The sequence below is a fragment of the Pristis pectinata genome, chromosome 19 (genome assembly GCF_009764475.1).
Source record: "Pristis pectinata isolate sPriPec2 chromosome 19, sPriPec2.1.pri, whole genome shotgun sequence".
Classification (NCBI taxonomy): domain Eukaryota; kingdom Metazoa; phylum Chordata; class Chondrichthyes; order Rhinopristiformes; family Pristidae; genus Pristis; species Pristis pectinata.
Window position 1 is genome coordinate 12726721 of NC_067423.1, and position 26688 is coordinate 12753408.

The window sequence follows — 26688 nt, forward strand, 5'->3', positions numbered from 1 at the left end:
TTTTCTTTTTCAAGTCCCAACTTCTCCAATCTATCCTTGTAACTTCAGTTCCTTATTGCAAGAACCAGTCTAGTAAATCTTTTCTGGACCCTCTCTAGACCCTCACATCCTTCCTACAATGAGGTGACCAGAATTGAGCACAAAACTCCAGCTGAGTTTGGATCAGTGGTTTATAAAGATTCAGCATAACTTCCCTTTTTTTTCCCCATGTCCCAAGTGATAAAGTGCTGAATTGTGTGTGCCTTATTTACAGCTTTCTCAACCTGCCCTGCCACTTTCAATGATTTGTACACACATATCCCAAGGCCCCTCTATCCCTGCAGCTTTTTTAGAACTGTATCCTTTTTTTCTTTTTATGATTATATAACTTGTTCAAAGCATCTCAACTATCTCCTCCTTCATTATTACTTTAAATGCACCCTCTTCCATGGCAGAGACAAATGCAAAGTTCCTTAACAGTGCCCTCAGCATCCATTCACAACTTCCCACTTTTGTCCTTAATGGGCCCCACTCCTCTTCTCACTATTTATATTCCTTTAGAATACCTTTGGATTCCCTTTTATGTTTCTCAGGTACTCTCTTATTTTAACATTCAATTCCCTTCGAAGTCATTTCTAATCAGCCTGGTTCTTGCTGGAATTTACAATCCAGTCATCTGCAGCTTTTATTTTTGCTTTACCGTCCTCTGTATCTGTTTGAAATTGGAATTGGTTTATTATTGTCACATGTACCAAGGTACAGTGAAAAACTTGTCTTGTCTACCGTTCATACAGATCAATTCATTACACTGTGCATTGAGGTAGTACAAGGTAAAACAATAACAGAATGCAGATAAAGTGTAACAGCTACAGAGAAAGTGCAGTGCAGGTAGACAATAAGGTGCGAGGTCATAAAGAGGTGGATTTTGAAGTCAAGAGTCCATCTTATTGTACTAGGGAACCGTTCAATAGTTTTATAACAGTGGGGTAGAAGTTTCCTTGAGCCTGGTGCTACATGCTTTCAGGCTTTTGTATCTTCTGCCCGATGGGAGGGGGAGGAGAGAGAATATCCAGGGTGGGTGGGGTCTTTGATTATGCCGGCTGGTTTAACGAGGCAGCGAGAAGTGTAGACATAGTCCATGGAGGGGAGGCTGATTTCTGTGATGTGCTGAGCTACGTCCACAACCCTCTGCAGTTTCTGGTGGTCATGGGCAGAGCAGTTGCCATACCAAGCCATGATACATCCAGATAGGATGCTTTCTAATGTTGCATCAATTAAAAAAAATCAGTGAGGGTCGATGGGGACATGCCGAATTTCTTTAGCCTGCTGAGGAAGTAGAGGCGCCGGTGAGCTTTCTTGGCCGTGGCATCTACCTAGTTGAACCATTATTGTGATGTTCACTCCTACGAATTTGAAGCTCTCAAAGCTCTTGACCTCAGCACCATTGATGTAGACAGGAGCATATGCACTGTCCCCCTTCCTGAAGTCAATGATCAGCTCTTCTGTTTTGCTGACATTGAGGGAAAGGTTGTTGTCATGTCATTAAGCTCTCTATCTCATTCCTGTACTCCGACTCATCGTTATCTGAGATACGGCTCACTACAATGGTATCATCTGCAAAATTGTAGTTAGAGCAGAATCTGGCCACGCAGTCCTGAGTTCATAGGGAGTAGAGTAGAGGGCTGAGGACACAGCCTTGTGGGGTACCAGTGTTGAGAATAATTGTGGCAGAGGTGTTGCTGTCTATTCTCACTGATTGTGGTCTGTTGGTCAGGAAGCCAAGGATCCAGTTGCAAAGGGAGGTGATGAGTCTCAGGTCTAGTAATTTGGTGATGACTTTGCTTGGAATTATAGTATTGAAGACGGAGCTGTAGTCAATAAACAGTAATCTAACATAGGTGTTTTTACTGTCCAGAGATGAGTGTGGGGCTAGGGTGATGGCGTTCGCCATAGACCTGTTTCGGTGGTAGGCGAATTGCAGTGGGTCAAGGTTGTCTGAGAGGCTGGAGCTAATGCATGCCATGAACAGCCTCTCAAAGCATTTCATGTTGGTGGATGTCAGAGCCACCGGGCGGTAGTCATTAAGGCACGCTACCTTGTTTTTCTTAGGTACTGGGATGATAGTGGTCTTTTTAAAGCAGGTGGGGAACCTCAGATTGAAGCAGGAGGAGGTTAAAAATGTCTGCAAATACCCTTACAAGCTGATCTGCACAGGATCTAAGGACACAGCCAGAGGCACCATCCGGGACCAGATTCTTTCCATGGGTTCACTCTCTGCAAGACTGATCTTATGTCCTCAACAGTGACTATGGTGGTTCAGGTGCATTGGAGGCTGTTGGGGTGGGTGGTGACATACCAATCCCCTTTTGTTCAAAATGTGCCTAGATGTGTTAAGCTCATCGGGAAGGGGTGTTGTTGGCGAGGCTGCCTGACTTCATTTTGTAGCCCATTATAGCATGTAAGCCCTGCCACAACTTGCGGCTGGTCCGGGACTCGATTTTGGACTGGTATCATCTCTTGACATCTTTGATAGCTTTACTGAGGTCATTTAGTGATTTCTTGTATAGGTCAGGATCACCTGATTTGAATGCTGCAGTCCTGGACTTCAGTAGGGAGTGGACCTCATGGTTCATCCATGGTTTTGGGTGTGGGAACTCTTTGGTTTTGCCATCTAGGGGGCTCTGGGAAGTTTGTTCTTTCTTTGCCACTCATGTAAATATGTCTCACCCATGCCTGAACCAGCTCTTCCTTAAAGGCAGACCGTTTGGTTGAAATGTATCCTTCTGAAGGTTCTGTGCTAATGTTCCTTCCCTCCCTGTGGTGTCACTACAATTGGGGACTCGTAACAAACTGATGAACCACAACCCAATATGGAAGGTTGGGAATTATGCAGCCCTGTTTCAACGTACTTAAGTAAGTCTAATTTAAAAACCATAGGACATTTTATTCTGCGCTATTAAATCTTAGCCTGTATCTCATTGCCAGCTTCATATTCCCCAAGGCTATTCATGATTGTTTAACAAGCCCTTGATCACAACTATATTCTATGTGGGACTAGTTGAGATTAAATGAAGTTCAGTCTTTCATGATTTCCGATACTTGTTCATGCATTCCGCCACACTGCCTCACACGTTCCCAAAATAATGACATGTACACACTCAGGTTAATTGAAATTTTAGTCAGTGCCACTAAAACCATCAATAATTTAGTCTAGGGGAAAAATATTCATTTTGGCCTATGGGGTCTTGCAATTAGAATGGAAGAGGCTTTTAGTGTTGTGTTTCAGTCTTTAAAAAGGTCCTCTGTAGCGTTGTGCTTCTCGTTATCTGCAAATTCTATAAAAATTAATCTTATTGAATTACGAACTGAACTCTTTGATGACAATCTGTGCAGAATCTGCATTGCACAAAATGATGCTTGGTTTTATGAATGCAAAGACATGCAAGATATTTGTTGGGTCGGCAGCTGAAAAAGATTGAGCTGGCTTAATGGTGTAATCTGTAATAAGGACGGGAATAGACACCGTTAATCACTGTTCCCACTCACAGCAACAGCCACAATATTCACTGACAGTGAAAGATTATAATTTTTTTTTAATGATCTTAATATATTACAAAAATTATAAAGGATTGACATATTAAAAAGTGGTCTTGTAAGCCAGTCTCAATAGCACAAACTTTCTCCCATAAACTAAATGAACCAGGTTTTGTGCGTGTTAAATATCGACATAAATTAGTCAAATTATAAACATTATTATTCTTAGTGTTCTGGAGGCCTTACAAGATCATAGAAAAAAATGGGACATGATTGCTAGTTTTGAACCAAGCTAGAATTTCAAACTGCTAAATAAAACAAGGCAAGAATTCAACCAAAGCCAGATGGCTAGTCGACTGACCTCTCCCAAAATGAAATGACAATTTCTGAAAAGTAACGATAAGGAGTTGCAACAAGGATACTTGAACAGTACACAGTGTGCTCACTGATCACCTCTTACATATTCCTGTTTATATTTCTTATTTGTTATTTAGTCCTGTGAACCAGAAGGCTTTAAAATTAGTTTTTACTTGTGTAGTTGAGTGACTGGTGGAAAAACCTTGAATTCAACCTGTATCAGCAGCTTAACATTAATGCAATTTAGATGGAAGATGTATTTCAGCTTTTTATGCATTCCCGGGAGAAAGTAAAGTTAGATGGTGTCTTTCACCTCCTCAGAATATATCAAATCTCATCACAATCAACTAAATGCATTGGAAATGCATTTGCTGTTGTTGTACAAGATAAACTGCAGATAATTTGCACACAGTAGGTTCTGTAAACATTAGTGAGCAAGGTGGACCAGTTTAATCTGTGTCAGTGGTGTTGGCCATGGGATGAATATTGGCTTTGTATTGAATAGTGCTATGAGATGATCTGCAAGCAACTTGATAAATATTGCTTTAAGTTTATCATACCTCCAAAAGACTCCACACTACAAAACAGAACTCCCTCAACAATGGACTTATTTATCTTCCTAGAATACTACACTTGGATGAAACTCCACTGTATATCCTCATATTGATCCCCAAAACAAATCTAAGGATACTTCAGCATGGCACCATATTTGATAACAGTTCAACCAGATGTGTGACTGAAGTGCTCCAATTACTAAAAATTCCACTTTTATTTTGGACAACACTTTTTCATTAATTTAACACTGATCTCAAACTTCATGTGTGATGGCCAGAAAAACCTCAAAAAGTTTGGCAGAATGTTCTGAGGTGACATAAAGTGCATTTGCTGCTTCTTTCTGGACTGATTTGTTTTCCTAGCATGCAGTATATAATGGACCTTACATGCAATATTTTTGCATTGAACTTGCTTCACACTGGACTGAAATATTAGACTTGGTTGAATTGTACATCTGTTGCTCTTCAGTTAGCAACAGAACTGCTTTACGTAAGCTGTCACCAAACGCTCTGATGTGTGGCTGCTGGTGGATTAGAATACAAAATGTACCTTTATAGAAAGGTCATTTTGCTTATCAATGATGAACTGCACAGTAGTGCACCTCACGTTCTAAAACTGATAGAATACTTCATATAAATCACAGATGACATAAATCACAGATTATAAAGCCAATCAATCAAAGCCATAGGCTTTTACCTCCTATGGGTTCAAAACATCTTCAGCAATTTATCTCCTCGCTCAGAAATCCTCAGGTAAAAACTCACGAATAATGCCAAGGATTTAGAAAGTATTTGTTTAATATTATCAGTACTATGACTAAAATATAGCAGAATAATCTAGTGACATGCACATTTGTCAATATAAATGAAATTTATATCATGAGTGCCTCACAGCACTTCACAAGAGCAGAGGATGTATAGGAAATGAAGGCGGCAGGATGAGTTTTTAAATGACATGGGGAAGGAAACTTTTTTTTAAAGGGGATTTTAAGAGAGCATCTAGGGAGGGAAATGGATAGTAGATGTTTTGTGTTGAGACCCTTCATTAAATTATTAGTGATAAGCAGAGGAATGTGACTGGATGACCAGGTATCAAGCTGGAAAGCACTTCAGTTTTTAAACTAATTATTGTAGTTGAACCTCATTAAGTGCGCAAGAGAGCAGCTTGCAATCCTTGGCAAAAAACAAGTTGTGAGCTGTCATCTGCATTGTTTTACTTTCTGAACACACATGAAGGTTGAAGATGCATATCATCTATGAAGCGCTTTGGGATGTAATAATGCAGAGAGACATTTTGTTTTGGTAGCTGTGAGAGCCAGTGGGTTTGCAGTAGTTGTCGGTGGATGTAATAATGTTCTCAATTGTATTCCTTTCTTAATGGGGATTCATTAATGCTCGTACAATAGTGCAAATGTGGAAAACACACTGCATTTATGCATAGCACTACTTTGCACTTGTATTTTAAGCATTACTGGTCTTCAGCTACAAACAAGTACAACTTCAGGTTACTTTTAATGCTGAACATCACAGCTATTATTTCACAACATATGAGGCATCACCGGCACTATAGATCCTTAAGCTGCTCCTGAACATTTTGACCCAAATTTTCTTCATGGAGACAAGTGGCATAGTACAGACTTCATGAAATTCCTCAGCACTTAACTTCCTGTTGAACTTGGAGCAGAAATGACAACTCCATAAAGTCAATAGGGAGGAGGAGCTGTGAGTACTGTGTACAGTTTTGGTCACCTTGTTATGGGAAAGACGTGGTTATACCAGAAAGAGCGCAGAAAAGATTTACAAGGATGTTGCCAGGACTAGACTGCCTGAATTATGGGGAGAGGTTGGCCAGGCTACGTCTTTATTCCTTGGAACGTAGGAAAATGAGGAGGGACCGAATAGAAATGTTTGAAATTATGAGAGGCATAAATAAGGTGGAGGGTAACAGTCTTTTTCCTCGGGTAAGGGAGTCCAAAACTAGGGGGCATAGGTTTAGGGCGAGAAGGGAAAGATTTAAAAGGGACCTGAGGGACAACTTTTTCTCGCATACAGTGGTCAATATATGGAATGAGCTGCCAGAGGAAGGGGTTGAAGTAGGTACAATAGTATTATTTAAGAGGCACTTGGATAGGTACATGGAGGAGTGGGGTTTAGAGGGAGATGGGGACTAGCTGGATGGGCACAATGGTTGCCATGGACTAGTCAGACTGAAGCGCCTGTATCCGTACTGTATTGCTCTATGACTCTATAACACCCAAGCTTAAACATGGTTTAAGAATCTGTCAAATGGATTCATGCCAGCTGCCACCCAGTCCCCCAAAAGCAGGCTGTATTCTTTTCATTGTAGATAGAAACCTATTATGTCCTTCCTGAAAAATGTGTTTACAAGGGATTGTGGTCACTATTCAAGGTCCCTGCGCCTGTGAAAGTTAAGGCTGTTGAAATCATAAAATAAAGCAGACAAAAGATCAAGACAAGAAAGGATACAACGTCAAAGCATATAATTTGATTCTTTTTTTGAAAAATAGGAGCAGCAGGTTTTACTGGTCATGTATTAGAAGAGTTTATTGGAATTCCTTGATCTAATAGGCAATGGCAAGATTTAGTTATATTCATCCAACGCACAGAGAAGTCAGGGAATCAATAATACGATATTTAAGAACAAAGAGGTAACTGCAGTCCAGTTCGTTCAGCAAATAGCTAGCCAGCATTCTGAAACATGATCATGTGACCATTACTTCCCATCAACAGTGAAGCATCACCCCCTCTAGCATCTGGTGAAAGGAAATCATTGGAAAGTTTGACAAAATTAGTGTCTAGCGTTCTGAAGTCACAAGCTGGCAATTAAAATGGAAATAAAAGTTTTAGACTGCCTAGCACAAAATACTTCTAGTCCTAGAAGTTACAGTCTAAATATTAGCCTCTGAATTGCTTACACTGCAGGCATTTTGTGCAGCTTGAAACATGACAAAGCTTCACAGTATTTGAAAAATCATAGCAGGACTGGAGTGAGAATGAGCTGCATCAAGTGGTTTTATTCACTCCTTAAAGCTGTGAATGTATTTAAGGGTTTTCACTTTGATTAAAATAACGCACAAAATATATTCATGACAATGTGTGGTTTATGTGCTAACATTGTATAGTGCAATTTCTATTTCAAGAGGATTAAGAACACAAAGTTCTTCTGAAACAACAAGGACTAGAAGTGCTTTAACAATGTCTCTTGCGTATATTATTTTAATAAAAACCATAGGTGAGAAAGAATTCACATCAAGTTTGAAGTTGAGCAATCATTAGAAGACACTAAGGACTAATAAAGTGAACACAAATGAAGTTGAGTCACTATTATTTTTTAAACTTATTCATCATTTAATCAGATGATCTCATTAAACACAGGCAACTCCCACACATGGGTATTAGAACATACCTAATACTTGTTCAGAAGCACAATCTTTTATGAAAATCAAACAAATTTAATTTATAAAAAACACATTCCTTACCCTATTTTCCAGTCTGGTCACCTGCTCCTTATAGTAAGCATTGAGTTTCAGTAGTTCTTCCTCCTTTTCTTTCAATTGCTTGGTCTGGAAGTCAAAAGAACAGCTAATTGTAATTTAATGAATAAATAATGTCGCCACTGCAGTATGGCACAAATCTTACTTATTAATCAGAATTGTGTACAATACTGTTACAATGGGCTATTTTTCACAGACTGTCAGCCTGACCACCCCAAAGATAGTGTCAGACAAGTCGTCAACTAGGCAATTAGCTCTTATACGACATTTGGATTTTACTGGCAGTTCCAGGCTGGTGAACAGAGTTCTACTGTCCCCTGACAAAAGAACAGGAAATACTAACTCATTTGCAATGGGACAAATGCCAGGCAGTATCTACTCTGGAAATAAGAGCAAGAGAAGTACAAAGGAATCATGAAGGAGAAATGTTTGATGTTGTATTGTCAGATGTAAAAAAGTATCCCTGAAACATTGAGTCAAGTGCCCATAACTCACTTTGAGAGATTGAACTGGAGGAATAACAGAGCTGGGTATGACAGAGCATACGAGTCATTTATAAAATTACTAATCTGAGCAACTTCACTGATCACTTTACTTAGATTAATTGTTTGTTAATTCATATCTCAAAGGCACAATGACTCCTCCCCAGACAATTCTGATAAATCCCAACATATTTGACAAAAAGTATCCCAAAACATTTAACTATATCCTTCTATAACTGAAAAACAATTATTTGTCTTTTTTAAACAAATATACTTCCAATGGTGAAATATTCCACTGTATTGTTCCTTTACTTTTGCTGTCAACGTCCTTCAGGGCATTATAATGACTTTGGCAAGAGCTGGAGAGTCTTTTGATGAATCCTTTATGAAGTAGCTGCTGCTCGGAATATAGATACCCTGATAATACGCTGAAGCGACGTCTTCTATAATGAACAATCCCTACACACTCTTTGTGGAGAAAATGATGGAGCAAACATGAAGTAGAATCATCTCCCTCATTTGCTCTTGATTTCTTGTCTTCAGAAACATTTAAGGTCTTGGCAATTTAGCTTTCTGGGAGGGAGAAAATCAACAGGCCTACTTAGATAAACCCAGTTTGTCATTTTTAAAGTCCATTATTTAGTGTTCTGACTGTATGGGTTATGCATCACAAGTTTGTTAACACATTTAATAAAAAAAATGCCTAACTAAAATTTCACCTGTTTCAATACATTGTGTTTGACAAATGTGAGGGTATAAGACGTCTTAAACCTGTAGTTCAAGATGTCACCTCGAAGCTAGAATAGTACGACACACTTAATAATTAAAGGCACATTATTCTTTTGCTAAGAAATTATACAACTTCAGAGCTGCTTTCCAAAAATGAGAGAGATCTGTTGGACTGACCTGACCAAGGAATGGGGAACAGAAACTAAAAAGAGATGGAATGTAATAAAGCAGAGTGGTTGAGACCAATACTCAAAGAAAGAAAGATAATGCAGTAGTTAGTAAGATTCTAAAACTGGCATTTTTGCAAGTAAGATACAAAGGAAAAAAAAGAAAATGTTCCTTTGGAAGTACTTGGAGGGTTGGATCTAGTTACCATTCCATACAGGGAAAACAAAGGAAAAACTAGGCAGAAATTCTACAGAGGGAATTTGAAAAGCACATCGCCAAATTAATAAGCAGAAATTCAAAAAGTTATAATCTTTGGCCTAATATCTCAATCATATGTGAATTTCCTTGAAACAAGTTGAAAAACAGAAAATGCTGGAAGTACTCAACAGGTCAGGTAGCTCTCATGGAAAAAGAAATAGAGTTGAGATCAAAGAAATGATTCAGGTCAAAGACCCTTCTTCAGAACCAGGAAAGAGAGAAAACAAGTTAGTTTTAAATAGCAGAGAGGATGGAGATCAACAGGACATGGAATTGAATATTGCGCAATCTGTCATAAAATTTCCCACTTTTGGCCTTACCATGGCAGGAAGGTCATTACTAAAGCAGCTAAAGGTGGCTGTGCCTAGGATATTGCCCTTATGAACTCCTGTAGTCCTGTTCTGGGTCTGGGATGATTGTGCTATGACAACCACAACTGCGTTCCTTTGTGTAAAGTACGACTCCAACCACCTTTTGATGTCACTGATTTTGGTATCACCAGAATGCCTTGATGCCACATTCAATCAAATACTGTCTTTAATGTCATGGGCAGTCACTCTTATTTCCATTCTGGAATTCAGCTCTTTGGTCCTGGTTTGGGAGCCGAGTGCTCCCGGTGTAACCAATCTGAACATTGGTGAGTAGGTTACTGGTGAGTAATTGTCACTGTTTATGACAACTTCCCTCACTTTGCAGACTGATAGGTGGTAATCAGCTGGATTTGGCCAACTTTTTGTGATTAGGATATACCTGGGTAATCTTCCACATTGTAGGGGAGATGCCAGTGTTGTAATTGCATTGGAACAATTTGGTTAGAGGTGCAGCTGGTTCTAGAATGCAGGTCTTCAGTACTATAGCATTTACCAAAGGTTAGATGTTGTGATTTGACTGTAATGTGCTTGGAGAGATTGAGAATTAGTTAATAAAGAGAAAACACAGCAGGAATGAAATAGCAATTTTCAGAATAGCATCATGCTGAAATGATCAATGCTTCAGAATTATCTGGTTACAAGCTTTAAAAGGGCAAGTATAATATGCCCAAATTTACCGATGGAAACATGCTGGCTGGGAAAGTGAACCATGAACAGGACAGAAAGTGGCTGTAAATGGGTACAGAGATGAGTTGTCTTTATTAGTCACATGTACATTGAAACACACAGTGAAATGCATCTTTTGCATAGAGTGTTCTGGGGGCAGCCTGCAAATGTCGCCACGCTTCCGGCGCCAACATAGCATGCCCACAGCTTCCTAACCCATACATCTTTGGAATGTGGGAGGAAACCAGAGCACTCGGAGGAAATGCACGCAGACACGGGGAGAACGTACAAACTCCTTACAGACAGTGGCCGGAATTGAACCTGGGTCGCTGGTGCTGCAATAGTGTTACGCTAACCGCTACACTACCATGCCTGCCAGACCTGTGAGGTGATTGAGCAAGAAAGTGGCTGAGTTCATTCTGGAATATTGTGAAACTATTCATTTTCACAGAAAGAATGGAAATGGAAACATTAAATTAAAAAGTGAGAGACCAGTAAGTATTGTTATCCAGAGCAATCTGGAGGTCTTAGCACATGAATTGCAGAAAGTGAACATGAAGGTTAGGAAGATAATTAGGAATGCCATGGCGTATTAGCCTTCATTGCAAGTGACTGGTGTGAAATAGAAAATGAGTCTTACAAAAATTATACAGTATTTTAATGAGGCCACAGTTGAATTGTTGTGTAGCATTTTAGTTTTCTTATTAAAGGAAGAAAATACTTACCTAAACATGGGTGCAACAACCGTTCACTAGATTGATCAATTGGATGAAAGGGCTTTCACAGGAAGAGAACAGAATGAGTTTATATTCTCAGGAGTTTGAAAGAAATAGAGGTGATCCCATTTAATGTACAAAATTCTTAGACTTCACAGGTTAGGTGCTGTGGGGGTTGATTCCCAAGGTTGAAGTGCATAGAACTAGGGATCAAAGATAATGGTCTGGAACACTTTTCTAGAAGCCAGTTTAAAAGTAACAAGATTAGGAGGTATATGAGGGAAACAAGATATATTTGCAGAAAATGGGGCAGAAGAACCCGGATTGGATGGGAAGTGGGAAAGAGGGATCAAGAGCCTCCAGTTAAAAAATATCTGCAAGTGATTTTGTTTTATTTGTTCAAATTCCTGGTTCAGGTTTAAGTAACTGCCTATGACAACCAACTTTCAGGAACATCTCTCATCTCAGCCTTGATCTGAAAATGGGCCAAAGAATCGAATTCCAAAGAAGAAACAAGACTGATGGCCATTGACACCAAGTCAGTATTTTCACCCAGCAAGGCAACAAGGTGCCCTGGTAAAACTGAAGTCAATGGCAACAGGGAGAAAATAATCTTATGGTTGGAGTTGTACCTTATGTATTGGAAGATAGCCATGGTTGTTGGAGGCCAGTCATCCCTGCCCAAGGCATCACTGTAAGAGTTCCTTGGGGCAATGTCCTTGGCCAAATCACCTTCAGCAGCTTCATCAATGAATTTCTCTCAATCATGTCAAAAGTAGGGATGTTTGTGCAATTTCATTTGTAAATTCTAAGCAAACGAAGATAACATGGAGGCATATGCTGTTAACTGGCAAGGAAGTCACACCACAAAAATATCAGACAACGACTATATCCAGCCTACTTGATTGGTATTCCATCCACCACCTTAAATAATCATTCCCTCTGCTACTGGCGCACCTGTTGTAGTATCCATCTGCAAAATGCATGGCAATTACTCAACAAGGCCACTCTGGCAGCACTATCCAAATCCAAGACCTCTACCAACAGGATGGACAAGGGCATCCGGCACATGGGAATACTGCCTTCTGATCTCCTCCACATACACCACACACCCCTTTGAGGGAAAAGACATCATTGTTGAGTCTAAACCTTGGAACACTCTCCCTAACAGATTTGTGGGAGTACCTTTTCCAGAGTGTCTGTAGCCATTCAAGGCAGTGGGTCACCACCACCTTCACAAGGGCAAGAGGGATGGGCAATAAATGTTGGCTGATTCCTGATTCTGAAGAACGATCAAGTTAAAAAAAGCAAACTGGGAAAGTTTTATTCGTGTTTTATTATATGCATTCCTAAGCAATATGTAAAGGTGAAGAGATCAAAAGACAATCCAATCCTTCTGCTTCTAATAGAGCCAGTGCACTCAACCAGTTCAGGAAGTTCAGAGTTGAAATCAGGCGCAGAAACCGACTGTTCAGAAGCTATAAATATCACCTCATTTTTGCCTCACAATCTACCTTCAGCTTTCTTCTTCAGAGCCTTTTTTTAAAAAAAATTACTTAAAATTAAGAAGTAACAATCCTAAAATGTGTAATAATTTTATATGTATAAATCAATTTGACTCATAAATACTGCAAACAAGCATACAATCAGTTTTGTTCTAAATATCTCTCTGGACTGACACTGCACTGAAATAAGGCAAATCCCAATTCCCTTGGGGTCCTAAGCCAACATTGAAGTCCACATTCTGTAAACAATCAAGTTCCAAAATAAATTCTTCTTGATTTATATTTTACTGCAAGTGATCTGCAGGTAAATGCACAGTCAAAGAAAATGAAATCAATCAGAATTTTGGCAATTTCAGATAATTATGCTGGATTTACACTGTTGCGTGGTCAATTGTTTTGTCAATTAACCTCTCATTTTCCAACTGATGACCTTCCTCTCCTAATACCTGCTTTCTCTCCATCTTAAATCTGTTTCTCTCTCACTATTCCCAATTCTGATGAAAGACCATTAAGCTGAAATGGTAGCTATACTTCTCTCTTCACATATATTGCCTGACCTGTTGAGATTTTCCAGCATTTTCTACCCTTATTTTAAATTTTGGCAGAATGTAATGTGATAGATTTTGTCAAAAAGGATGACAAGAGATAATACAAGTTCAATGGCACACTGCCAACAGGTGGGCAGCACAGAAGGAATTGGGTGCATATGTGCTTAAATTTTTGGAAGTGTTAGACATGTTGACAGACTGCTAATAAAAGATATAAGACCCTGAGTTTCAGGAATAGAGACATAGAACCAGGTAAACCACACTCTTTCAGGACAGTGTTAATACTCGTTAACAATGTTAAATTAGGATTTGCGAGTTGAATTTACAAAGGCAAAGCACAATACTCTGATCACCATTCTTTAGCGAGGAGGTGAAAGTCTTCAAGAAGGTGCAGAAGAGATGTATAAGAATGGAAAGATTTCAGCAAAATGCTCAGACAGAGAAGCTGGGGTTGTTCCTTGGAGCAAAGGAAAACAAGTGATGATTTGATAAAGCTGTATGCGATCAAGATTCTTTTAAATAAGGTGAACAGAAAGCAGCTGTTCCAAGGATAATTCAAGTACTGGGACACAGATTCAAAATAATGGGCAAAAGATACATGGGTGATTACAGGAAAATATTTTTAAATGGGCAGTCATAACGATCTGTAACTCCCTGCCTGTAGGGGTGATGAAGTCAATCAGGGCATTCGAAAGGAAAGTGGATAATTATTTGAAGGAAAATAACTTGTGGAATTAAGGGCAAAGAGTGGGACAAAGCAGATTGGCAAACAGAGACTGAAAAGCCTCTTTTGAAAAGATCGATGTTACGATTCCAAGACTTAACATTTGCAATACTTTGCCTTTGTAAATTTGACTCACAAATTCTTATTTAACATTGTAACCTTCAAAGAGTTAACAGTGTCCTGATAGAGAACATAATGAATTCACAGACTCTTGTCAACAACTCCAGATAATTAACATAGGGATATTGAAAAATGCATGCCATTGCAAGGATGGGCAACTTTGTTGATCACAGACTAATTATCAACATATTACTTATCGGAACAATCTGCATTACAAATGAGAGAAGAAAAATAGATAATTTGGCGTCACTAAACTGAGGCTGAGTTAATTTGGGAATGAGCATGAAGGAAGAGTTGATATCAAGCAGTCTCTGTCCATATTTCAATTTTGATTTGAAAGTAAGGTTTGTGGTTACTGGAGGTCAATATTCTTAACCCCAGAATGTTATGTACCACACAACTGCCAGCACACGTCCAACTACCGACATGAGATTACCATTTCCTGGACCCCACTACCAATATCTTAGAAGTTACCATTGACCAGAAACTCAAGTGGACCAACAACATAAACAACATAATGACAAGAGCAAGTCAGAGGCTGAATATCCTGTGATGAGTGCCTCATATCTTGATATCCCAAAACCATTCCTCCACCTACAGGACGCATCATCATCCAGGGCTAAAACTGGCACCTCATCCTCCTCCTAAACATTCACCTCTCTACCACCAGCACACTGTGGTAGAGTGTATTCCATCCACGACATGCAATGAAGTTACTCAGCATCTACTTTAATGACACCTTGTAAGCCCTTGACCTTCGCCACCTATAAGGACATGGGTAACAGGCTCACAGGCTCTTGTGAGAAGCATGGCTGTTCAAAGGGAGCTGGAATAAAAATGAAAACTAAATTAGCAGGAATTGTTGATGAGAGACAGCAACCTCAGGAAAGCTCAACTAGATTCAAACAGTATCGCAATAAAAGGAAGAACCTAAAGTCAGAAACTAGGAATAACAAACTGAATAGCAAAGGAAGACTAAATATTTAATGGGAACAGAGAATGGTGCAGCTTCCTGACAGAAATGTGCAACGATACACTGGGAAGGAAAACAAACACCAGGGTCAGCTCAGGACAATCTGGGAATGAAGAAAGAACCAGACTCCTGCCACAAAAAGGCAGGGAAGCATTGAAATGCGCATCAGAATCAGGTTTATTATCACTGACCTATGACGTGAAACTTGTTGTTTTGCGGCAGCAGTACAGTGCAAGACATAAAGACATAAAAACTACTACATTACAAAAATAAATAAATAGTGCAAGAAGAGGAATAGCGAGGAAGTGTTTATGGACTGTTCAGAAATCTGACGGCAGTGGGGAAGAAGCTGTTCCTGAACCATTGAGTATGGGCCTTCAGGCTCCTGTACCTTCTCCCTGATGGTAGTAACGCGAAGAGGGCATGTCCAGGATAGTGAGGGTCCTTAATGATGGATGCCACCTTCTTGAAGCACCGCCTCTTGAAGATGTCCTCGATGGTGGGGAGGGTTGTGCCCGTGATGGAGCTGGCTGAGTCTACAACCCTCTGCAGCCTCTTGTGATCCTGTGCGTTGGAGCCTCCATACCAGGCAGTGATGCAAGCAGTCAGAATGCTCTCCACCGTACATCTGCAGAAATTTGCAGGAGTCTTCAGTGACATACCAAATCTCCTCAAACTGGTAATGAAGTAGAGCTGCTGGCGTGCCTTCTTTGTGATTGTATCAACGTGTTGGGCCCAAGATAGATCCTCTGAGATGTTGACGCCCAGGAATTTGAATCTGCTCACCCTTTCCACTGCTGACCCCTCACTGGAGACTGGTTCAATTGAAGTCCACAATCAATTCCTTGGTCTTGCTGACATTGAGTGCAAGGTTGTTGCTGCAACATCATTCAACCAGCTGGTCTATCTCACTCCTGTATGCTTCCTCATGGCCATCTGAGATTCTACCAACAACAGTGGCGTCACTGGTGAATTTATAGATGGCGTTTGAGCTGTGTCTAGCCATGCAGTCATGGGTGTAGAGAGAGTAGAGCAGTGGGTTAAGTACACATCCTTGAGGTGCGCCTATGTTGATTGCCAGTGAGGAGGAGATGTTACTACCGATCCACACTGACTGTAGTCTCCTGATAAGGAAGTTGAGGATTCAGTTGCAGAGGGAGGTACAGAGGCCCATGTTTTGAAGCTTGTTAACACTGAGGGGATGATTGTGTTGAATGTTGAGCTGTCATCGATAAACAGCAGCCGTAATAAAAAGTGCACATCAGAAAAAAAATCCAAGTACCTTTTAAAACTCTACAACTCACCAAAAAAAACTGCAGCAAATTCCAGTGTGTATACTGCAGAGCTCATTTTAGGTATTCAGGTAATCACCTTCAATAAATGCTCATTCCAATATATCTATTAATGCAAGTGGTGGGAAGGAACAGGGCACCATTACTAAATCAAATTCTCTTCTCCATCTTCCATAAGTCATGTGATGCATTATTTTCTTTACAAACAAAGATTCATAGGTTCTGTGCTCCTCATCCTCTGACTGTCAACATAACTCATGGACTCTCATTGGTAATAATATTTTTAAAAATGTTTTTAGGATGTGGATCAGTGTTTTTGCCATTCTTCAGTTGCCTTAAGGAGTTGGGACCAATTGTAGGGCGTATTAAGAGTCAACTGCAAACTGTAGAACTTGAGTTACATGGTATTAAACTATGTTCGGATGGCAAGTTCCCCCAACTGAAAGACAAGAGTGAACAATTATCTTTTTATGAAAATATAGCATTTTTCAGATTTATTGGGCTCAATTTCATAAAGTTCTATGACTTCTTGCTTCCCAGTCCAATACCATAACCAATATCATAAATCTTGGGTAGAAGAGTGACAGCTACAAAAGAAAATAGCACAAGTAACAATGGAGACATTAGGTCTTCCTGAAAATGGTTATCAACCGTTCAGGATGCATGTGAGAAAATAGAGATGTAATATTGTACAGTGGCAAGTCAGTTATATCACTTTTCCAACATTTGCTTTATTGTGGTTATAACTGATACTTCTAGTTTCATGCCAATGATGCAATATTACCCTCAAGGAAAATGTACTGGAAAACTAAAGCACTAAAATCCACCACCTTTGGGACAACAATATAAAACAAAAATTGGCAAGGACTCACTGCAGATAACTGCATTTAAGTTTATGGAATCCCGAACAAAGGTAACACAAGTATCATTTTCCTATCCAGACTAAAATACATTTGATTTGAACGTCACTACACTGAAATCTAGTTAACAAAGCTGCATAGGTGTAATCTATCTGAACAGACTCATTCATAATAACACAAGAAATGGAAGCAAGAGTAGGCCATCTGGACTCTTGTGCAGCCATTTACTAGTTTCATGGCTGATCTTTTACCCAAGACCACTTTCCTGCACTAAGTCCATCTCCCCTGGATTCTTATTGTAACCAAACTATTTGCCAGTTGCAGAAATTTCAAATGATCCTAAACTGGCACTGTTGCGAATGTGGGATTTTGTATGAAACTTGAAAACTATGAAACAAACCAATCAAAATTGAAGGAAATAATTTGTATTGCCTCTTGTAAAGTAATTTAATAGATATGTTGAAAGCACAGCAAACCTTGTAATCTGCCATCACATTTAAAGACTGAATATATCTCAAAGCAATTTCTCTAAATTACAATATTAGACAGGAATGTTTTACTGTACAACAAGATGGAAAAGATCAGATTTGAAGGGTTAGATGGAAATTATTATGAAAATAATAATGTCTTCATTTTGTAATTTTACAGCAGCTCTGCTTTGTATTTGTATAGTATACCAGACTGTAACTGGTACTCATTTTGGAAACTAGAGTTGAAAAGAGCCTGCTGCTAAATCTTCAAAACAAAACAATTTCATTTGTACATCATCAGTCAGGGCAATTGTACTGTGCAGTAAACAAGCTGAAGCATCAGATAATTAAAAAAACTTCTGACGACACCAGAATTTATTGATAATCATAAATTGCCTTTGATGGGTGGTGTCAAGTCTTCATAACATTGAACTAGTACACAGAAGGAATATGCATGTGACAAGGAATGCACTCAAGTCAAAGTTTGAGTATAAGTGGAAGTGTCATCAGAAACCTCACCCCCATCCTCAAACCTTGTCTCCCTGTCAGTTCAAGCTGTTGTTTTTGAATTTTTATACTGAATGTGAATTAGTTTCTCTCTCTTTTGGGGGAAAAGATAAATTTTACTTTTCTGTCCTTTTTCTTCACATCCCAGTGTGCAGCAATTCCATGATTGAGGAAGTGAACAAAAGACCAGATCCCAGGTGGTCTCCTGATTATAGTCTGCAACGATTCATTACAATAAGAATCAGGAGGTATCATTTTCTCCTATATTTCTTCCTCTCCATGATGAACTTCAGTGTGTTGTGGGACCGACCATACCCTTGAAATCCAAAATCATTGAGCTGTTTTCAACAACATTCTTAGTTTAAACAATATGTAGAGAGAAAAGTTGTTGATTTTCATCATTATTTTTATGGCTATTTTTCAAAAGGTACATTATCTGATATCATTAAAAATTACGGGAATTTGTACAATACATTTCAAGAGATTGGGGCACTTTACAACCTTTAAACTCTTTATTGTTTTCCAGACCTGGTCCTTTGAAAGTTACACCATTATTGTTTCATTTCTGCTACAAAATTATGATCTCATGACAACCTGGTGCTGAAAACATATTGGTCAGTTAAGTCTCGCCAAAGCAAGCAAAAAAAATGCAGATGCTGGAAATCTGAAAACAAACAGGAAATGCCGGAAATACTCAGCAAGTCAAGCAGCATACATGGTGAGAGAAATGGAGTTAACATGCGAAAAGTCTTGTTGTCAAAACAGATATGATGGAAACAAAATAAATGGGTGAATTGAATGAACTGCTTCTGAGATGCCTTCCTTTTTCCTTAACCATGGCTTACCCTCTACTATGGTTGACAGGGCTCTCAAATGTGCCTCCTTAATTCCCTACACTTCTGTCCTCACCCACTCTCCTCCTCATCAGAGTATAAGTGGGGTTCCCCCTTTCTCACCTTCCACACCATCAGCTACAACATCCAACAGGTCATCCTCTGCCAGTTCCGCCACCATCAATTACACCACCAAACTCATCTTACCTTCTCCTCCCTTTTCAGCAGTCTGAAGGGACCACCCCTCCATAACTCTCTGGTTCACTTTCCCATCTCCACCAACCACTCTGTTTCCCATGAAAATTTCACGTGCAGTAGGTGTACTAACTGTGTAACACAGAACAGCACAGCACAGGAACAGGTATTCAGCCGACAATGTCTGTACTGACTATGCAAATCTAACTGCCTGCACAAGGTCCAGTATCCCTCTATTCCCTGCCTGTCCAAATGCATCTTAAACATTGACCCTGTCCCAGCATTTAGGTACCTAAACAGCTTTTCCAGGTGGAGCAGTAATTCATTTGCACTTCCAATTTAGTATATTACGTTCCGTACAAATGATATAATCCCCTCTACACTGGAGAATTCAAACACACAGACAGGAGCATAGGCAGGATGAAAGCACATAGTCTTTTTCCCAGGGAGGGGTGCTAAAAACAAGAGGGCATAAGTTTAAGATCGGAAGTGAGAGATTTAAAAGGGACATCAGGGGCAGCTTCTTCGCGCAAAGGGTGGTGCGTATTTGAAATGAGCTGCCAGAAATAGTGGTTGAGGCAGGCATACTAGCAATGTTTAAAAGCCATCTAGATAAGTACATGGAGAGGAGAGGTTTAGAGGGCTGTGGGCCAAATGTGGGCAGATGGAACAGTCAGCATGGATGAGTTGGGCTGAAGGACCTGTTTCCATGCTGTATGATTCTATGACACAGATTGGATGACCACTCTGGAGAATCCATCCGTTTAGCCTGCAAGGGTGAATCTGAGCCTCTAATGGCTTGTCACCTTAACTCTTCATCCAATTCTGACCTCTGTTTTCAACCTCCTACACTATTCCAAAAATGTCCAATGGAAGATGGAGAAACAGCATCTCATCTCTTTATCCAAGTTGCAGCACTTGAGACTCAAAAGTGAATTCAACAATACCGACCTTTCCTATTCTTGTCAGATGAGATATAAGGCCACCCAGCTTTTTTCCAGTTTTTTTCCATCCACAGAAATAACCTGGTCTAGTGAGTATTTCTTACCTTCTCTTTCATGCAATTGCTAATCTGCATCTTGGTTCCAGTTACTTGTTACTACTGCCCTCATTCAACTCCCTCTATTTATACACCTCCAGACAGATCAAGACAATACCATGTGCAATTGTATATTACCTGAACAACCACGGTCTTTCACCTGATGACAGTCATTCCATTTGTTCCCTCCAGTCATCCCCCTCTTGGCAACTTAAAATGCTTTGTCAACTCTCATGAAGGGTCTTTGACCTGAAATGTTAACTCTGTTTCTCTCTCCATAGCTGCTGCCTAACCTGCTGAGGGCTAGATCTGTGGTGTTCAAGAACGATGATCCAGAATCCTATAAGAGATCTAAGTACGACCTATGGAAGGCCATCTTGATAGCGAAAAGACAATTCCAATTGAGCTGGAGACACAATCGGATGCACCACAGCTGTGGCAGGGTCTGCGTGCCATTACTTCTTTTAAGGCGAAACCTAACAGCATAAATGGCAATAATGCTTCACTCCCCAATGAGCTCAATGCATCTTATGCATGCTTTGAAAGGGAGAATAACACTACACCTGTGCAAATCCCCACAGCACCAGGCGACCCTATGATCTCGGTCTTGGAGGCCGATGTCAGAACATCCTTCAAGAGAGTGAACCCTTGCAAGGCATCAGGCCCCAACAGTGTGCCTGGCCGGGTACTGAAAACCTGTGCCGACCAACTGGCTGGAGTATTCATGGACATCTTCAACCTCTCACTGATGCAGTCTGGGATTCCCACCCACTTCAAAAGGACAGCAATTATCCCAGTGCCCAAGAAGAGCAGGGTGAGCTGCCTCAATGACTATCACCCGGTAGCACTCACATCAATTGCGATGAAGTGCTTTGAGAGGTTGGTTATGGCTAGAAGTAACTCCTGCTTGCACAAGGACCTGGACCCGCTGCAATTTGCCTACCACCATAACAGGTCTACAGCAGGTGCAATCTCACTGGCTCTCCACTCTGCTTTGGAGCACCTAGACAACCGCAAGACATAGATCAGATGACATCAGGCTGCTTATCGATTACAGCTCGTCATTCAACACCATCTTCCCCTCAGTATTAGTCATCGAGCTTCAAAACCTGGGCCTCTGTACTTCCCTGTGCAACTGGATCTTCAACTTCCTTATAGGAGACCACAGTCAGTACAGATCGGCAATAACATCTCTTCCTCACTGACTAACAAGACAGGCTCACCTCGGGGATGTGTGCTTAGCCCACTGCTCTACTCTCTCTACACTCATGACTGTGTTGCTAAGCACAGCTCAAACACCACCTGCAAATTCGCCAATGACACTACTGTTGTTGGTAGAATCTCAGATGGCGATGAGGAGGCTTACAGGAGTGAGACAGATCAGCTGGTTGAGGGGTGTCGCAACAACAACCTCACACTCAACATCAGCAAGACCTAAGAACTGATTGTGGACTTCAGAAAGGGGAAGTTGGGAGAACACACACCAGTCCTCATTGAGGGGTCAGCAGTGGTAAGGGCAAGCAGCTTCAACTTCCTGGGTGTCAACATCTCAGAGGATCTATCCTGGGCCCAACACAAAGGTGGCAAGTTAGTGGCTCTACTTCATCATGAGTTTGAGGAGATTTGGTATGTCACCAAAGACTCTTGCAAATTTCTACAGATGTATGGTGGAGAGCATTCCGACTGGTTGCATCACTGCCTGGTATGGAGCCTCCAATGCACAGGATCGCAAAAGGCTGCAGAGGATTGTAGACTCAGCCAGCTCCATCACAGGCACAATTCTCCCCACCAAGGACATCTTCAAGAGGCAGTGCCTCAAGAAGGCGGAATCCATCATTCAGGACCCTCACCATCTGGGACATGCCCCCTTCTTGTTACTACTATCAGGAAGGTGGTACAGGAGCCTGAAGACCCACACTCAACAATTCAGGAAGAGCTTCTTCCCCTCTGCCATCAGATTTCTGAACAATCCCTGAACACTATCTCTTTATTCCTTTTGTTTTTGCACTATTTATTTATTTTTGTAGCTTATAGATTTTTATGTCTTTGCACTATACTGCTGCCACAAACCAACAAATTTCACATCATATGTCAGTGATAATAAATCTGATTCTGATAAAGTATCCAGATTAAATTTGGATAAAACAAGTAGGTCCTCCAACTTAATCAGCAATTTCTGATACTGAAGTCGAGAATACCTTTTAGGGCAGACTAACAATGCCAAAATCACTCAGGATGTGGCAGTGCATTGATTGGATGAGGCTGGGGGAAGAGACTGGCTTCTAGGAAAAGGATAAATCTAGTGGATGGGTAGACTTTCTTCTTCCATGTTTTTGTGAATGCAAACACAATAATAAACAGGCAATTCTATATAGAGTCATATAGCATGGAAAGAGGCCCTTCAGCCTAACTGATCCATGCTGACAATAAATAAAACAAATAAAATTATATAAATAGTAATATTAGTATATTATATACTATGATGATAGTATATAAATAAAAAAATAAAAGAACTGCAGATGCTGTTATTGCATACACAAGATCTCTCCCTTGTGAAATAGCACACATACACACATTTTAAAAAAATCATACTCTCCAAGCCTTGCATTAAACCATGCCAGAAACAAACCGGTTTCACTTGCGTTTTTCACGAGCAGTAATCCTTTTCTCAGCTGGGCAAAAGCGTGCTTCACAGTGGGAAGTACAATAAAGAGTACTACCAGATGTTTTATGAGTACTCTAGACCCAGGAGTCAAATTTTACAGGTGCCAATTAATTCTGAAAGCCTTTGAAGAATTTCTCTACCTGATGTCAATGGTGCAAACTTCAAACATGAAGAAAGTTCACTCTCAAAGTAAACAGTGCATTGCTATGGTCATTATGTGGTAATTATTGCCAGCGTTAATCAACGTTTGTGGGGTTCAGTGAATGTACTACTGGCATGATATTGAAGTATTCTTTGGTGTGGACACTCTTAACAACTGTTCAATGACAACATTGTAAATACAGGTGCACAAGAAAATTACTTGGACTAAACATCGAGCAACTTTATTTTACAAATATCATTCTTGTCACAAATCTACCATGCATATCAGCTGCACAGAAAAACAACTGAAATGTATGCAAATTTGAAAGATATTGTCCTTGAAACTACAAAAGCAAGACAAAATGGTGGGTTTTACATCACTTTGGTCGAAACAATGATAGCTGTCCATCATCGAAGGACTACAATTTCCTTACTTCTTTCTACAGAATTGGATAGTTATTTTGTCATTTTGGCTATAGTTGTCATCTTCTCCAGTTTTTCATTATTTCTGCTCTGTTACAGTCATTGCAGCAGTGGCAGTTATAGCACTGAGAATTTTTAGTTCAAATACACAAACGGGGAAATATTTGCTTTATATACGTATAGCAGTAGAAGTAGCTGTTAAACTCTTAATCATAAAAAAACTAATAAGTTTCACCAATAGCTCTTTACAGAACGAAATCCATATTCCTTATTTAATCTGGCCTGTATGTGACCCCAGATCCACAGCAATGGTCAACATGGATATATTTGGCCAAAGGACCCATTTCTGTGTTATGGCTTCATGGCAACATGTTGCCTGTTAATTATCCTCTGAAATTCCACGCAAGTTTTGGAGCTACTAAGGATTAGGGATGGGCAATAAATATTAGCCTTGTTAATAACTTTCACACCCTGTGAGTGAATGTTAAGAAAACTGTTTCAGTGTAATGATATATACTTGTCTTCTTGGGCCTTAATCCTAATTCATTTCCTGAATCTACTCTCCCTGGTCTAAATGTGACAGATCTATAAACAGCAGTATCCAGGAGTATCTATAAACTCAATATTTATGCACCTCAGTGTTCTCTCTAAACAAAATCCCTGTTTGAATGGACTGAATCTATTATCTACTGTTAGATGCTGTCCATAGTTTAATGCACACAAACGTTACACTTCTCTGAAATTCTGGTAAATACATCACCGCATGAATATTCCACTTGCACATTATACTGAAATCCTACTAGAAAGGAACAGACTGACTATCCAAAGGATTAAAGAAAATCCTTCCCAGCCATACTACAGTGAAAAAAATTCTTTTAGCAATCAATCCTGCCTGCACCACTAATCAAGTTTATAGTGTAAAGTTGTAGATTTTGTGTTGGTAAAATCTCATTTAATTACAAATAATCATCCAATTGTAATTTTTTTCTATTAACACTTAGCCCCTCTTTTTCCCTCTATTACACAAATTTCTCAGGCTATGCAGCAGCTGCTGAGATGCCACCAACCTTTCATGAAGCCTGCCATCTCAAAATCTGCGCTTTCGACAATACCACCTACATCTGATTCCAATTCTAAGAATTTGAGTCTGCCATTTAGCAACCTGCGCAACCAGTCAGTGTAAAAAAAAAGCCCTTCAAGTACTTGTAGGATCTGTGGTCTCTGCAAAACAAAAGAGAAAATCTTCTCTGCATTTATGGTTACTCTGTGCTTTCCAAAACTGCAAGGCTAAGTTTAACAACCTGTAAAAACTCCTGCAGACACTACAGAGAACAACCTTAGGCAATGTAATATCCCTCACTGCAAATGAGAGGACATGGCACTTAAAAGGCTGCAATGGCATGTCTTGCTGTGTGCTGATGTGTCATGCTTGAAAAAAAGCATCTGCATAAGTTGCACACAAGAACAAGGAAAACCACTCCATAAATAAAGCAATTTCAGAATCCTAAATATGTCAGAGTGTGTTAGTATTCGGTGCTAGGACATCTATGGTTCCCACAGGAAGCACAACAGTCACTAGCAGAACAATGAAAGGAAATGCATTCCTCTCGGAGGGAATAATGATGAATAAAATGATTAATGTTCTCTTAAGTGCATGAGGTTTAAATATTAACATTAACACCTGAAGTGCAACATTAAGTCTATAAGCATGTAACACTTTTACAAAAATCAGTTAGTCACACCTCTTGAAAAATGCCCAATCTGGAGTATGGCTTGTAGAGTGTAGACAAAATGTGCACATCAGTTCCAGTAATTGGGGAAACGGTGGTACGGAGTGATTTTAACTTTTATTTGTGCTGGGAGCAGGAAGTGTTAGGAATGGATGTTCACAGCAAGACTTATGAACATGCAACTTATCTGCTCCATTAACATTTTTGTTCTGGGTTTCCTGATCAATTGGGACAGCCTTTATCAAAACCCTACATTCGTTTTTATGTCCTGCTTCTCCTGCTCTTTTTTCCCTTTTCTTTGGAGCAGACTCGATGGGCCAAATGGCCTACTTCTGCTCCCTTGTCTTGTGATCTTGTGACAGTCAACAAGTGCCTCTCCTGCCACCCCTCTGCAATGGAGTAACTTGCAATAACTAATAACCCACCAGCCAGTGCACCTTTCAGGTGCGAGAGGAAACCCACAGTCATGAGGAGAACATGCAAACTTCACACGGACAGTACTGGAGGTCAGGATTGAATCCTAAGTGGCTTGAGCTGTGAGGTAGCAGCAGTACTTGGTGCTCCCATGAGCCATTATGTTAGAGATGCCTTATCAATAATGTTGTTGCTACTGTTATGTGTTTATGTGTTTTTATGCTTGGGAGGTTATGCCATCCATTCTATGTCATCTTCCCAGCAGTGTTTAATCTTCGCCATCTTATCAAGATCACTTATAGTAAGTTACATTCTAACCTACAAATACATTTCTGTTACTTGCAATTAAAATCTATTTCAATATATTGCCAGTTTTGGTTCTGTTTCTGGAGACAATGATTCAAATTCCAACTCTCCTGCCTTTTGACTGTACTTTATTTTTAACAATTTTCCAAATGCATAACCAAGTCCAATTACATCAAAGGCAGATTCTGGCCTCACCAATATTCACCAAACAGGAATTATCAAACAGCAATCAGGAGTAAGAAGCTAAGATGATATTTCTTCTTCCTCTGTCTACGTATGCCAAAGCCAATTGCTGTTCACAAGTTGAATCCTCAATAAGATTATAGAACTTTCCAGAAAATCAGAAACAAACTTGACTTTCTTTATCTTCACAAGTGCCAGCATCAGGCCATATGGTGGCCGTGCCTACCTCATCATTAGCTTGTCCATATTGGAATTCACATCCTGGTTTTTAAACATGCACAATGCAATCATCTCTTCTTATTGCTTTATAGCAAAAGTGTTCCTTGGAGATTAACAAATGAGAAGTAATTTACTCTGGCAGAAAGAATATGAAATACGGGATGAATAAATAGTGACAAATCTGCATTTGATCACCTCTATATTAAAAAGCA

At 39.9% G+C, this 26688-nt stretch overlaps 1 protein-coding gene across 1 annotated transcript in view; it reads right to left on the reverse strand.

Moving 5' to 3' along the window:
• chchd3a (coiled-coil-helix-coiled-coil-helix domain containing 3a) overlaps positions 1 to 26688 on the reverse strand; it is a 234943-nt gene that overhangs the window by 57582 nt on the left and 150673 nt on the right. Inside the window, exon 5 of the mRNA XM_052034229.1 lies at positions 7925 to 8008. Within this exon, the coding sequence (XP_051890189.1) occupies positions 7925 to 8008 (84 nt within the window). The remainder of the gene's footprint in view (positions 1 to 7924; positions 8009 to 26688) is intronic.